Source organism: Anolis carolinensis, chromosome 4 (assembly GCF_035594765.1).
Source record: "Anolis carolinensis isolate JA03-04 chromosome 4, rAnoCar3.1.pri, whole genome shotgun sequence".
In the NCBI taxonomy this organism is placed as follows: domain Eukaryota; kingdom Metazoa; phylum Chordata; class Lepidosauria; order Squamata; family Dactyloidae; genus Anolis; species Anolis carolinensis.
In genome coordinates this window covers 36960015-36974416 of record NC_085844.1, presented here as the reverse complement: position 1 = coordinate 36974416, position 14402 = coordinate 36960015, and the positions used below count along the sequence as shown (strand labels likewise).

At 36.2% G+C, this 14402-nt stretch overlaps 1 protein-coding gene across 2 annotated transcripts in view; it reads left to right on the top strand.

The window, feature by feature from the left end:
* Nucleotides 1-13363, top strand: part of pkia (cAMP-dependent protein kinase inhibitor alpha) — a 53043-nt gene extending 39680 nt beyond the window's left edge. For both annotated transcript variants that reach the window (XM_008108471.3, XM_008108472.3), the window contains exons 3-4: nucleotides 9623-9800; nucleotides 11863-13363. In XM_008108471.3, coding sequence (XP_008106678.1) covers nucleotides 9650-9800; nucleotides 11863-11942 — 231 coding nt within the window. In that variant the 5' untranslated portion in view covers nucleotides 9623-9649 and the 3' untranslated portion in view covers nucleotides 11943-13363. The remainder of the gene's footprint in view (nucleotides 1-9622; nucleotides 9801-11862) is intronic.
* Nucleotides 13364-14402: the final 1039 nt, after the last annotated feature.

Genomic DNA, 14402 nt, shown 5'->3' with positions numbered 1-14402 from the left:
CATATCTTTTATATGAAATTCACCATATTTATTCAAGTATAATGTGCCATCGAATGTAATGCACACCTCAATTTTGAACGTGTCCATTACAAAAAAGGATTCACTGTTGAATGTAATGTGAGATAATGGTGGCCACAAAAAGGCTGGTGTGAAGCAGTGACCCTCTGACTGGACTTTCCACCGGTCTTTTCACAGCCACTGCTGCCTCTCTCTCCTCTGTCCCCAGCTGGGATCTCTTCTCCAACAGGGCAGATGGTTTTTGGTGTGCGGTTCTAATGCAGCATTGAATCTAATCCACACCTCAATTTTAACAATGTAATTTAGCCAAAAACAGTGAGTGTTAGACTTGATTAAATATGGTACTTGGTTTGGTGTTTGATAGGCCAGATACCTACAGTAATTGAAAGTTAGAATATAAGAAAAAAACACATTTCTCAGGAAATTATTTCGCATAATACCCTGGAAGTTACACAGTTAAATGTTTTTTCCATGTCCTAAGCATAGTCCATTTACTATGCTATTGGGATGCTTTCTGGAAATGGAAAACTATTTCCTTAATGGTCCTATTTCAATATTTTTTTACTGTTTCCTGACAATTTCCTTTTTGCAGTGAACCACTTACATTCTTTATTGCTGTTTTGAAAGCTTGTCCTTGTATAAGAATGCCTATAGTATAGTTGTTTCTGAAAATTGATTTGTTTCCTTTTGTAGATATCAGAGGACTACAACCAGGACCAGTAAGGCCATCCTGGACCAGTTTTTTTACATGTGGGGAAACAAGTGGCGCATAGTACTTTGCTTATCTGCACAGTAGATCCATTCAGATTCTATTTAAGTAAAAAAAAAAAAAGGAACATTGATCTGTGTCGGATGGTCCCCATTCCTATTTTTAATGGAATTGAGTAATAAAAACCAGGATGGCTTTCCTGACAAGGAATTATTATATTTAGTCTGGATGTTAATCTCCCTTCACTTTTCAAAGTCTGCAATAATTAGTAATTATTTAATTATTGCCTTGGATATAAAATTAGCTGCAGAAAACTAATACCCTTTTTCTTTTAAAAAATACAATTATATTGTGTTGTCCTCAAATTCATCATCCAGGTTGCTCATTGTTCCCTGTGAAACTATGTTGATCCACCTGGTTAGATTACTATAGGAGTATATTAGGGATATAAGAATAGTCACACATTTCCTAATTTGTGAGGAAGGGAGCCTTGAAATTCTAAAATACTATTTCAAAGATACGTTCATTGTGTTTGCCTCACATACTTTTTACATCAGCAATAATAGTAAAAAAGTTGGGTTTCCTCCATAATTTTTGTGTAAAATGTTCATTAAAAATCTGAGGAGCAAATAAACTATCAGATATCCACATAATCTCACTCTGATATGAAGGTAAATTTTGTTTTTAGTGTTGTTTTCCTAAACAATAATGAAATAAGCAAAATTTTAAATATCACTGGGACCCTATATAGAAAATATATTTTGCTACAAAGAATGCCCTGTATCTTCTTATAAGATGACAATGATGATGATTATTATTTATACCCTGCTTTTTCTCTCCACAAGGAGACTTTAAGCAGCTTACATAGATAGCTTACTATCCTGTATATTCATTCAATAACATGCAAATCTGCAGTGTGTTCCTCACTCCACAAATCTTGAATTAGCAAAATATGGATTGCCAAGAATGCCATCTTACATTTTCCCTAAATAAATAAATCTTACGATCTGCTCCAAGTACAAGTGGTGTTATCCAAAACAACAGAACTGGTATAATGCCTGACCTTAAAGGTCTATACCAAGATTATCTGTTGGTCTGCCAGTCCCAATAGCTCTAGCCAGCCTAGCCAATGATGGCCAACAGTGTCAGGGAGGCTGCATAATTCCTGTTTCTAGAATACCAATTAAATACATGAGTCCAGCTATTTTCTTCTAGCTTTCATACCTGTCATTGAAGATCTTCCTTTTACCGTATATTTCAGATCACCCTATTCCAGGTCATTACTCTCAAATGTAATTCTACCTAGTCCCATTTGCAGCATGTGTACATCTTATAATTTATTCATCCAATGCATCAGCCATCTAGTAACAAGAGTTCACTGCGGATTCTGTCATTATGCTTTGATATGAAGATAAAACCAAAGGTTTTTAATAAGTGCAGGTATAATTCTAAACCTGCCAATGCCCACAATGCCATTTGCAGACTGAGATACGGTTCAAGTGCCTAGACTATACAGAGGCCAAGCTTTGAAGTGATAACAAATGCTCATAACTGGCATTTTGCTAGAGATTTACATATTTCTTAATGACTTTAAATGAATACAAAATTGAATGGAGTAGCTCCATATTCAGCGGGAGTTACTGTAACATTTTATGGAAATATCTGTTTTGCAATGATAGCCAGTACTATGATTCCCCTTTAATTTCCATGGCTACATTCTATGGAATCCTGGAATTTCTAGTTTGGTGGGGCATGGTAGTTCTGGCTGAAAGTGCTTATAAATGCTCTTACCTAAACTTTACCGTTCTCCCTGATTCCATAGGATGGCAGTTAAAATGGTATAATAGAGCTATCATTGTCTAGGGGTCCAAGTTTTTGTTTTTGTTGTATTTTGTTGTGTTTGTTAATTTTAGATTAATCTGAGATAACCACTTGGCTCCTTGAATCAAATATAGCTCTGAAAGTCCTCTTCCATCTTTTCTCCACTCTCTTTCTAAGGAAGGAACCTGGAATATTGTAGGAGAGCATACCATATGAAACACTGCCACAATTTAACATGAACGTGTAGAGTTATGGGAATTAATATGAGCCAGCAAAGGGGAAAACTCATAGTATTTTAACTGACAAATGTGTAGTCATTGTTTGTTGTTAGTTGCCTGGTGTGTCAATTTTGATTGGGAAAGCAAAGTGTGATTTTTTTTGGTGCAGCACGAGAACTAGACTTACAAAAAGCTTTCTCCAGTAACAGATCACTGCAATGGAGTCTAATTAGTGTGTTGTATAGTTCTCCCCTGGGGGAGAAGAGCGGTATATAAATTAAATAAATAAATAAATAAATATGTAACTTTGGATTGATATTAAATTAGCATCAAGAGTCCAGCTATTTTATTTGTCATTGAAACGTGGCGCATCACAGCTGGTCTGAATTTCCTGGTGGCTTTGCACTTTTTCTTGGAAATCAGATTGGCATAAACAGATCAGGTGGATGTGATCTCATGGTAAGAGAATATGTAATGGTGAATGTGTAAAGGATCAAAGTATGGACATGTGACGCAGGAAGTATCTTGCTTGACAATCTATTGTGTGGCAGTTCTTACTTGGGCAGCCAACCAGTTATTGTTTGACATGCTTCTTGTGTATTTGCAAACCCTTTTCTGTTTTTGTGACACTTCTGATTTTAAATATAATGAACTGATTGATATTTGCCTTTCACCAAGGTGGAAGTGTCTTATGTAACCCTTGAAAAACCTTCCATTCTCCTCCCCTCTTCCTTTTTTTGCTGCTACCTCTCTGTCATCTTGCACCTGCTATTTTATTTCCTTGCCAAATTCTCTAATGTAGATAAATGTCCTGTCACACATGTATTGTAGATAGCTGGAACAAGCCTTGGGCAGCCTAGAAGTGTCATTCAATCTTACCTTTTAGATGCCACACAAAGGGGAAAGGGGCAGAAAACAGATAGAAGTTACTTGTCCTGGTTTACAGAGAACATCCTCTGAACATTTCAGTTACTGAAAGTATTGTCTACTCGAATTTAATTCAAAGATAAAGGAGGTTGAGATCTTGAAATTGCTAAACAGCTAACTCAGCAAAAACATAGATTCCTGGTCACAGTATTTTTTTTAAGATTGCAGTAGTTCTTTTACACATTTACATCTATGTACATTAACTTCTTACAAAGATGTGTTGTTTTTAATCTTCTCCTTTAGTGGCACATTTCTTCCTTCTCGGTGATAAGCAGGTGCCCGACCCGCCATAAATGATAACCCTTCCCTTTTAACTAAGCTGAGCAACATGCATATGCAGATAAGACAGAGAAGGATTGATATACTATGTCCTTGTTTTCCTGCTGCCTGACCTCCTTCCTTATCTGGCCTATAAGATTGATAGCTCTCTGAACTCCAGTTGCCAGTGCCAGTTTCATTGCTGCATATCTGGAGATTCATGGTGTGAGAGGTTGTCTGTGTTTTCTGAAGACAAGGGTGAGAATCATGCAGCCTTGTAGATGATGCTGGATTGCATTTCCCAGTAGCCCAGGCCAGCATAGCCAGTGGTGAGGAGTCCTAGTAGTTGCAACCTAACATCTGGAAGAATGCATAATCTGTAAAGATCTTTAACCACACCAATTCATTCCTTCTTTGTCCCCCATTCTCTCTACATCATGGTGGTTAAAGTGATCCAAATTCATTTCTTCCTGTGTGTATTTTATTGACCTATCCTAATGGCAAGAGAAGTTCTTCCATGGATTTGTACAAAAGAATAAATTTGAAAGGAGGGATAGGAATGCTTCATCTATCACTCTCTGCATCTTGTTAGCCTCCTAGCAGGCGCAAAACAAAAGCAGTTAGATGGTGGAGCAGTTGATATAGGGTATTTCTGCATTCCCACATTTGCAAAAGTACAGCATCCTACTTGCACCCTGGAAGAAGAATTTCTAAGGAATTAAAATTATACAAAACAGTATGTAACCAAAGAGCCAGAAATAAAGCAGGAGAGTGTCTTAACTGAATTCTCCAAGACTATCAGTTTGCCTGTTGCAAGCAGATTATTCAAATAACTAAAGAGATAACTTGTATACATTTCAATATAGAAATAAAAAGACAATATAACTGGAAACAACAACAAGGAAACCTCATTGGGAGCAGATTGCAGAACAGTCTGTCAACTGCTAATATCAAAGATTAAAGTGTAAAAGTTTACTAAGTCAATCATAGTGCCAAAATAAAGTCTACAGAAATCCCCTGAATAATTTGCACAACTTCAACTCATGTACAAGGATCTAGAAAAATGGTTCTCAATTGTGGGTGCCTGGATGTTTTGGCCTTCAACTCCCAGAAATCCTAACAGTTGGTAAACTGGCTGGGATTTCTGGTAGTTGTAGGCCAAAACACCTGGAGACCCACAAGTTGAGAACCACTGATCTAGAAGAATTGTGAACCGAAACAAGTGGCATGACAAGGAAGAATGCAAAAATATATTGTGACCAGTTAGAAAGCCTTGAGATAGCTGATGAAAATAGAGTCAGAATCTTCAATATAATCTAGGCATAGGAATAGATGTACAGTAGAGTCTCACTTATCCAACATAAACGGGCCGGTAGAACGTTGGATAAGCGAATATGTTGGATAATGAGAGATTAAGGAAAAGCCTATTAAACATCAAATTAAGTTATTATTTTACAAATTAAGCACCGAAACATCATGTTATACAACAAATTTGACAGAAAAAGTAGTTCAATACGCAGTAATGCTATGTAGTAAATACTGTATTTATGAATTTAGCACCAAAATATCACGATGTGTGGAAAACATTGACTACAAAAATGTGTTAGATAATCCAGAACGTTGGATAAGCGAGTGTTGGATAAGTGAGACTCTACTGTATTATAATAATAAATGGCAAAGAAACAGAAGACAACAAAAAATTGGAAGAACAAAGACTGAGGACTTTGAACTGTTCAGCAACATGTGCACAGGGATACAGACAAGGGGAGCTATTATAATCTGCAGAGAAGCAGAAGGTGTCAGCAACCCAAAAAAAGGAAATAAACTTCTTCCAAGAGATCTGACAAATTAAATGTATTGCTTCCATATTTTTATTTTTTCTTCATCATATCATGTGTGCCAATCATGATATGATGAAGAAAAAATAAAAATATGGAAGCAATACATTTAATACCTACAGAAAACAATTAACAATTTGCCTCAATGAAGAATCTTTGAACAATGAGCCCACAATTTTAGCATGCAAAGTGGAAGCTGTTCTCAAAACACTTGGTAAAAATAAATCACAAGGAACAGATGGGATACCAATATAGCCGTTTCAATCTTATAGGAATGGAATCCATGCAGATTTTAACAAAAATCTGCCAACAAATATGCAAAAGATTCTTACACAAAGTGGAAACACTTGATAAATATTCCAATGCCCAATAAATGAAACACCAGAGATAGCAGTAGTGTTCCCTCACTACTTCGCGGTTCACTTTTTGCGGATTCACTGTTTCACAGTTTTTCAATAAACTCTAAAAGAATATTATAAATCATAAAAATTTACATAAAAATAAAAATTTAGAATTTACAGCCTAAGTAAGGGAGGAAGGGGAAGCTGAAGGGAGAGAAAAGGAGCCCAAGCAGCAACGAGAGGAAAAGAAGGCGATTTATCAACACACGGTTGGTTGATAAAGACTTAAAATAGTGTATAACTACTGAAATAATGTATTAACATTAAAATAAATATAGTGTCCCTACTTCATGGATTTTCACTTATTGCGGGTGGTCCTGGATTGTAACCCCCACGATAATTGAAGCAACTATATAGTCTAAATTAATTTTTCACATCAGCAAGGTGATACTCAACTTTTTGCAACAGAGACTTTTACCATATATGGAAGAGGGTGTGCTAGACATCCAAGCTGAGTTCAGAACAGGAAGAAGAACTAGAAACAATATTAACTAGATCAAGGAATTTCAGAACAAAATCAGTTTATAGACTTTTGCTAAACCTTTTGTTATATCAGTCATGACAAATTATGGATCGCTCTATAAAAAGAACTAGATGTGCAAAAACATTTGCTTAACCTGCTGCATTCTTTATACTCTGATCAAGAGGTCACTGTCAGGAGAGAATATGGAAAAACAGAATGTCAAGGGCCATTTTATCACCCTATTTAATGTATATGCAGAATGCTTCATATGGAAGGTGGGAGTAGGATCAGTGGAAGGAGGCGTAAAAATTGGAGGCAGAAATGTCAACTGCTTAAGTTACAAGATGACAACATATTACTAACAGAAAATAGCAGAGTTGGAATGAATGCTGATGGAAGTTTGCAAAAACAGAGTTATAAATGAATATTTTAAAAAGAACAAAATAATAATCACAGATCATCAGCATAATTTAAGAATGAATAAAGAAGACTTAAAATATAATTGAGGATTTTCTACACTTTGGCTAAGTAATTATTCAAAATGGAGACTAAGTCAAGAAATCAGAAGACCGGGAAAGACCTGTTATTAAGAGTCAAGATAAAATCCTGAAATATAAACATATATCACTGAATACCAAAATCTTTGCAGTTATACTTCTGATTTTTATGTATGTCAAAAAGATGCAAGAAGGAAATTAAGTCGTTTGAAATGTGTTACTGAAAGAAACCAATTCCAGATGTTCTGTCTGGGAACATCTCAGAAAAATGCAAAAGATATTACAAAGGAGTTCTTTATTAGCACTCTCTTCCCACTTAGATGGCTTGGAAAATACTCCACACACATACAATCCAGTTGGATATACACTCGTAAAAGTTTCATCTATGTAAAATTCAAAACTGCTGCTATACTGTTGTGATTCGGAGCAACCTGCTGTTTTGAGCAGCCAGCCTAGCAAGGAAATCAGTTACACACTCTTATAGTGAGTTTCTTTGCCTTTGTTTTGCAGACAGTAGTATTTTTTTCATTTGAGCAGAATGAAGAGGCTTTTTTTTTAAAAAAAGCTTAATTCCCAGCAATTTTGAGTTTCTAGGACAGGTCATGGTTTCAGTATGCCTCCTCCTCCCCCTCTTCATTGCTAGTTGCTGGCATTTCCTAAATCTCACAAAGGAGTGAGACAGAACCACACATATTCCACCTCCACCACCACGCCTTTTTTTCTCAGAATCTCAACACATTCAGTAATTGGTAACAAGTAACCCCCCCCCCCCCCAATTATGCTGTATTGTATTACAGGCAAAAAAGTAACAAAGTTCCAAGTCATTACTGCAGATTAAATAGCTAAAAAAACATGTTAGATAAACTGGTTATGTCCTAGCTCTGGCTTAAACAAACTCATGAGCTCTATTTTAAACCTTGTTCGCAGAGTTTAAATGTGGTATGTCAGTGTTTGGCCTGCTTACCCTGTCATATGCCATTCTCCAAAGTTCTGTCAATCCAATATAGCTATATTTAGCCTGTATAAAATGTTGTACCTAATCCCCTTCCTCTTGCTTCTCAAATAACTGTTCAGTTGGCTCCAGGAAGGGTCATATAGCTGTCTGTCTCTTAGCTGTGCTGAGAGGGAAGGGAAGGAAAATTGGGGATAGAGTCAGGGGGCTACACCAGTAAAGACCAAAAATAGATCTTGCCAAGAGCAGGTTGATCTCCAGACGATGCTTCCATTTGAAATCTTTGCTGAGATCCTGTTTAAAAATGTTTTAGAAACTCTAGCAAGAAAAACATGGCCTTTATCTGGGAAAGGGTCTACTGCATCAACTGCCTGTTTGGTTGCAAATACAGCCAACTTCCATCCAATGATTCATCCATCTACAACTTATCCCTACCCACACCCACACCCACCCCAAAAAATCCCAAAAGAAAATCTTGATTTTACTATTTTATATTAGGGCCACAATTTTACTATACAATTGTATATAATGGGACTTGAGGATCCAGCAGATATCAAGGGGCCGCTATACAACTAAGTTCTGGTGACTCAAGTCCTGGAGGGCAGACTCCCAGCATATCTAAGAGATGTTGCCTCCCAGCGTAAATGCTACAGGGAATTCTTAGCCAGAGAGTTCTAGGGGTTCACCAAACTACAAACCCAAGGATTGCATAGAATAGAAACATGGCTGTTAAAGTGAAATAATAATGCTATTATATTGTAGTGTGAATGGGCCAAGATAAAGATTTAAATGGTAATTAGGGTATCAAGCTGTTTTGTTGTATACTTTACATGCATTAAACACCACCGCCATCACCACCCCATACTTTATTGTGGTATATTTTGGTATCACTGTTCAACTTACTCTTTTTATTATGCTTTTATTATATTTTTTTGTTTTGGGTCTTGGTTTTGTTTTTGCATATTTACATATGTGGAATCTCATATTCACTTCTGTGGAAGTCCTAATTGAACTTATACTAAAATTAAAACCAGCTTGTTTTAAAGATGCTGCCAACATTATTCTTGTTCTCCTTTTTATCATTCACAAGGTGTGTGGTAGCGCTATGGCCTTAAATATATATATATTGGGGCTGGGGGGGGGGGGTCAGGAGTTTCCATTCTGTCTTATGAGAGGAAATACATTTTCAAAGACAAAGACATATTAATCTGTATCAGTATGCAGTAGGGATTTTGTAGTGTCTTTGAAACTAACTCAGTGAAAGACGTTTGAAGCATAAACAATATCGGACAAAATACAATGTCAGCTCTATATCAGGTTTTTAAAGACTTCTACATTTTTCTCCATTCTGGAAGATTGGGAGGGGGGATCTTGGGTATTCCAGATGTTTTGTCCCTTCAGCCCCAGCCAGCAATGGTAAAGAATTATAGAAGTTATAGTCCAAACTAGTTGACAACCCAAAAGTTACCCATTCCTTGCTTCTCTATTGTCCAGTAATTTTATACTTTTTTTTCTCTTAGGTACTGCTATGTGGATACTTGTTAGCAATGACTGATGTGGAATCTACATATGCAGATTTCATTGCTTCTGGACGAACTGGGAGAAGAAATGCCCTTCATGATATCCTTGTATCTTCTACAAGTGGGAATTCTAGTGACCTGTCACTAAAGTTATCCGAACTTGATATAAACAAAACTGGTAAGTACTCAACTTTTTAACAGTTAAAATAAAATGTTGTTAAATATCATTGGTGTTCTGGTATTATTCATAGAAAAATGTTTGGGCTTTAATATCATCTCACTTTTCTCTTTATCTGGAAAGACACCTGTGGCCTTCCTTGTTTGTTTTTTGCTAAAATGGCGTTGAGATCCTCAAATAGAATGCATATGGACACCTTCCTTGGTACCTACTAGGCTCTGTTCCCCCTCCTAAATTGCCAACAGATTCCAGGTACAATATTTCCAAGCAAAAACTGGCAAAGCCACCTCTAAGTATTCCTTACCTTTAAAAAAATCCGTGAAATCCATGGGGTTACCACAAGTAGCATGAAGGTGGACACACAAACACTATTTAATGAGCTTCCATGATTAAACATTCAGAGAAAGAATGTGGTGAATATCTTTGAGTTTCAATTAGTCTGTAACAATATGTTCATGTATCTCTGTGTAACTGATTCTTTTTTATAAAAAATAGAAACTACTTTCTATTAACTGTTTAATAAGTATATACAGCTGGTTTCCTTTCCCTATTAGTTATCCATGGATCTTTCCAAACTAGCTTTTTTATTCATGTATCACCATATAACTGATCCTCTCTTTTTTAAGAAGAGAAACTACTTTATATGGATTGTTTAATAATTATGTACAGATGTTTTTATTCAGATAGCCTTTCCCTATTAGTTATTCATGGATGTTTGCAACAAGCTTTTTTATTCTTGAGTTGAAGAATATTTCATATTATGTGTGTTTGTATGTGATTAGCAAACAGACCTTAATAATTCAAGAAAACAAAACAATTTGATTTCTACCCTCCTCTGCTATTTAAAATATTAGTGTTTGCAGCCAAGATGCTAGTTTATGAGCCCAGAAATGTTCCCTTTTGCCTCAAATGCTTGAATAAGATGTCATCTTAGCTCCAAACAGAGACAAATCAAAGAGGCTGTGATGTTGAGTTGAATGTTTTGCCACTAATCACTGAATTGATCAAGACTGTATACTTGTGACTCCTTAAGCTTCCATTTAGGTCTATGGTTATTTTTTCAACAATATCTTGTGCATCCTTGTTCAGTCATACAAATTAGATTACAGCTGATTTTTTTTTTGACTTAGTAGTTCCCACCAGTCACCTGTGCCCCTAAAGTGATTGTCTCCAGAAAATAAACCCAGGTGATGCAACGTTTGCAGTCACAAGGGAACAATTCCGGTTTCTGACTAGTATTTTCAGGACAGCGTTTACTCTCACTCTGTGCCTAATTTATCTCTGTTGAGAATTGAGATGCTCACTTTTATTTTAAGCAACCAAACAAGGGAGAAGCTGAAACGTTTTTCTTATTAATTGTTTGTATTAATTATTCAGAATGTTTAATTTAATTTTGCTCTGCAGTAAATTACATAATTTACCAGAGGGTATAGACAGAACCATCAGTTTTAAATCTGTTCTTTTTACACATACACACACTCACATACTTCTATCTTTTCCTTGCCACAAAAGCTCTATTCAAGTTGCAATAGCTCAACTGCACTTTCTGACAGAGGTTGCTAGGAATCATCTGTCTGGAAGCACACTAAGATGTTTGCACTCCCTCCTTTTGCTTCAACTGTTAAAAGGATAGCATGTTAATCAGTCCACTCTATATATAAAAAACCCTATGCATTAATTATGACATAAGAACTATTTCTTTAAGGCATCTTTCCAAACTGCTTCCAGTGACGTTTCTATCCAGGGTTGTTGTGAAGACATTTCAATCTAAACTCTAAAGATGCTCAAGGTGGTGGTTTGACATAGTTCCCCGCCACTCAGCCGCTTCCAACATAATGTGCCCCATCTGGTTCTTTCTGGATAATTTCTACCATATTTCAGTGCACAGTTTTGTAAATCATTGCAACCCACAACAACCACCACTCTGTAATTGGTGTTTGGGAAAGTCAATGACTTGGTTAAAACTATAAGAACTGCCTTTTCTTTTACTGGCTCTGCATTAGGTCAGTGAGGACATTATTTCACTACAGCTGCTCTTCTTCGTTTTTGTTTTGTTTTGCAGAAGGGGAAGGAGATGCACAGAGGAATCCCACCGAACAAACTGGGGAAGCCCAGGGGGAAGCTGCAAAACAAGAAAGCTGATGCCCCACTTTGACTGGCTGCAGCAACTGTGGGATGTGTCCCAACTGCAAGAGCCTGTTAAGAGAAGCTTGCATCTTTTGAGCAAGCCAATGAAACCAAAAAATATAATAAATATGTATGGGCCACATTATTGGAACCTGCATTATCCAGTACTAAAAATGCAAAGGCAGGCTATAGCAGCAGACAGAACTTTCTCTACCTCTGCTAGTGATGGTTGAGACTTGGTTACTGATCTCAAGACTTTGTTGGCAGATGGATCTCATTGCAAATGACCACTTGGTGAAATGCCAATAAGAAGCAGAGGAATCTAGATCTTGTAGCAAAAGGCTTTCGGTTCAGCAGAGGCTCAAATTGCATTGTATGACAATGGTTTCAGTGATTTTTTGAAGGTTGTCTGACTAGAGTGTTCACATATTAAAATCACTTGTAAAGGAAGCACCATTTGGTTTTGTTTTGTTTTGTTTTGTTTTTTTTAAAAAAGGAACTTTGCTTTTGTGTTTTCAGCTGTTACTTACAATGTTTTATATTGTACAATTTAGATGCTCCACACTGCCCCTTCTCAAAAGGCTTATGAAAACAACTTCTGTGACTGTGAATTTTTCTACCACTTGTTTTGAAAGGGCTAGGATTTTTTGTTTTGTTTTTCATAGTTTAGTTGTATGCACACGATAACTATAAAATCAAATGCTAACCTGATGAATTTGCTAACCTCAAGATTCATCTGCATTCTTTCATTTACAAGATAAATATGATGTAACTAACGTATAGTCTGGTGTGTCTTGTGCTTTCTCAGAGCAGTTAGGTCACTTTGCTTGTAGCTGGTTGGAAATTAAGACGCTTTTCTTTAATCTCATCCTTTAAATAACTATTTTTTCTTTTTTAGTGATAAAATTTTGAGAGGAAAATTATTGATAAAAAACTTCAAAGAAGAAATGTTATGTTGGGAGCAGGTGGAAGAGGACCCCCCTCAACTTTGATAAAAAGACTTTTCAAAAGTGAAAAATTATGTATATTCACTTTTTAGAACTGGATTTTATTTTCAGTTCCATAGGTAAGATTGGAATAAAAAATGATTTTGCTGTGGCAATCAAGTGGACACCAATCACAAGATGAGTTGTGTTTTCCCACCACATGCCCTAATTGTTTTTCATTTGAAGAAAGTACTATCACGTTTTTGGTAATTTCAAGTGTTACAGACTCTTAAAATGTTTGTAAACTCTACTGATGAACTGGTGTAATTTTGCTTTCTAGTAAATCTGAACGTTGGTTAATGAAGCACCTATTGTTGTGACCACAGTTGTTGTTTCTACAATATATACATATTGTGGTTCGTTGTCAAATACATTTTTGGTGTGAGATGTGTAAACTCTCTGATCAGTACTGAGCTCAATAATTTACTGTTAATAAATAAGAAATCAGCAGTTATGTTTATTACTCATGAGCAGACATTTGCTCCCTCTGCACATCTTGTTATGTAAAAGAACAATTATTTCATATTTCATCTATCAGGCTGCTATTTTGTTTGACATTTATAATCACGATTTGACAACAGATGCAAAGATTTCTGTTAACAGTGATAGTTCAGTATCACTCAATTGTAATTTTATTATGCATGCATAAAATTAATTGGTCACCTATCCTACTTATAGCACAAGCTTTTAATCAAAAGAAGATCCACCTAGATTCAATAGGATTTACTTAACATTCCATGTATTTAGAAGGTAAAAGAAACTGGCTAAGTTTGATTTTTCAATTTAGTTGCAAGGAAAGCTTCCAAACTCAATTAGAGGTTAGGCATGTCTGCCATTTGCCTTAGATAGATAGCAAGATAGACTGCCTGTGAATATCCTTTGGCGGAAAGATTCTTACAAAGAAAACCCTCTTTCGCATTCCTACCAAACATACTTGTAAAGTTGGTAGAATCAAGAGAAACATTTCCCCTGAAGAACTTTTGCAGGCTCATATAGGAAGGACTAGTCCTTTGGATGTGAACTATATAAAGCTTTATAAGCCATAAAAATTTAACTGATTTTAAACTGACCCCCAGTAGTACTGGTGTTGCATGGGGGAAGATCCAGTTCTCAGTGAAATCAGGCCTCAAACTCACAATTTTCCATGGTGGTCTCCTTAAGGAACATTAGCAGAATAAACATACAAGGTGATAATACCCAGTTTGGGAAGAGGGACCTGCCTGTGACCCCAAGTGTCAAGGAACCATATAGTGATACCCAGTTGTCATCCCAGTATTTTTTCCTGTTTAAAGTCCTGAGGCTGCACCTGAAAAAATTCATAGGATCATTTTATTGTTGGCACTGATTACTAGACCTGTTCCAACCTATACAGCTCTAATAATAATATTAAGTGATAGCCATTTCATTTCCAAATCGTAAGTTGCATATGTAGATGGTGTTGCTAATATGGCTCCTTTTGTCTAACACAAACTTCCCACCACTAGGTCTG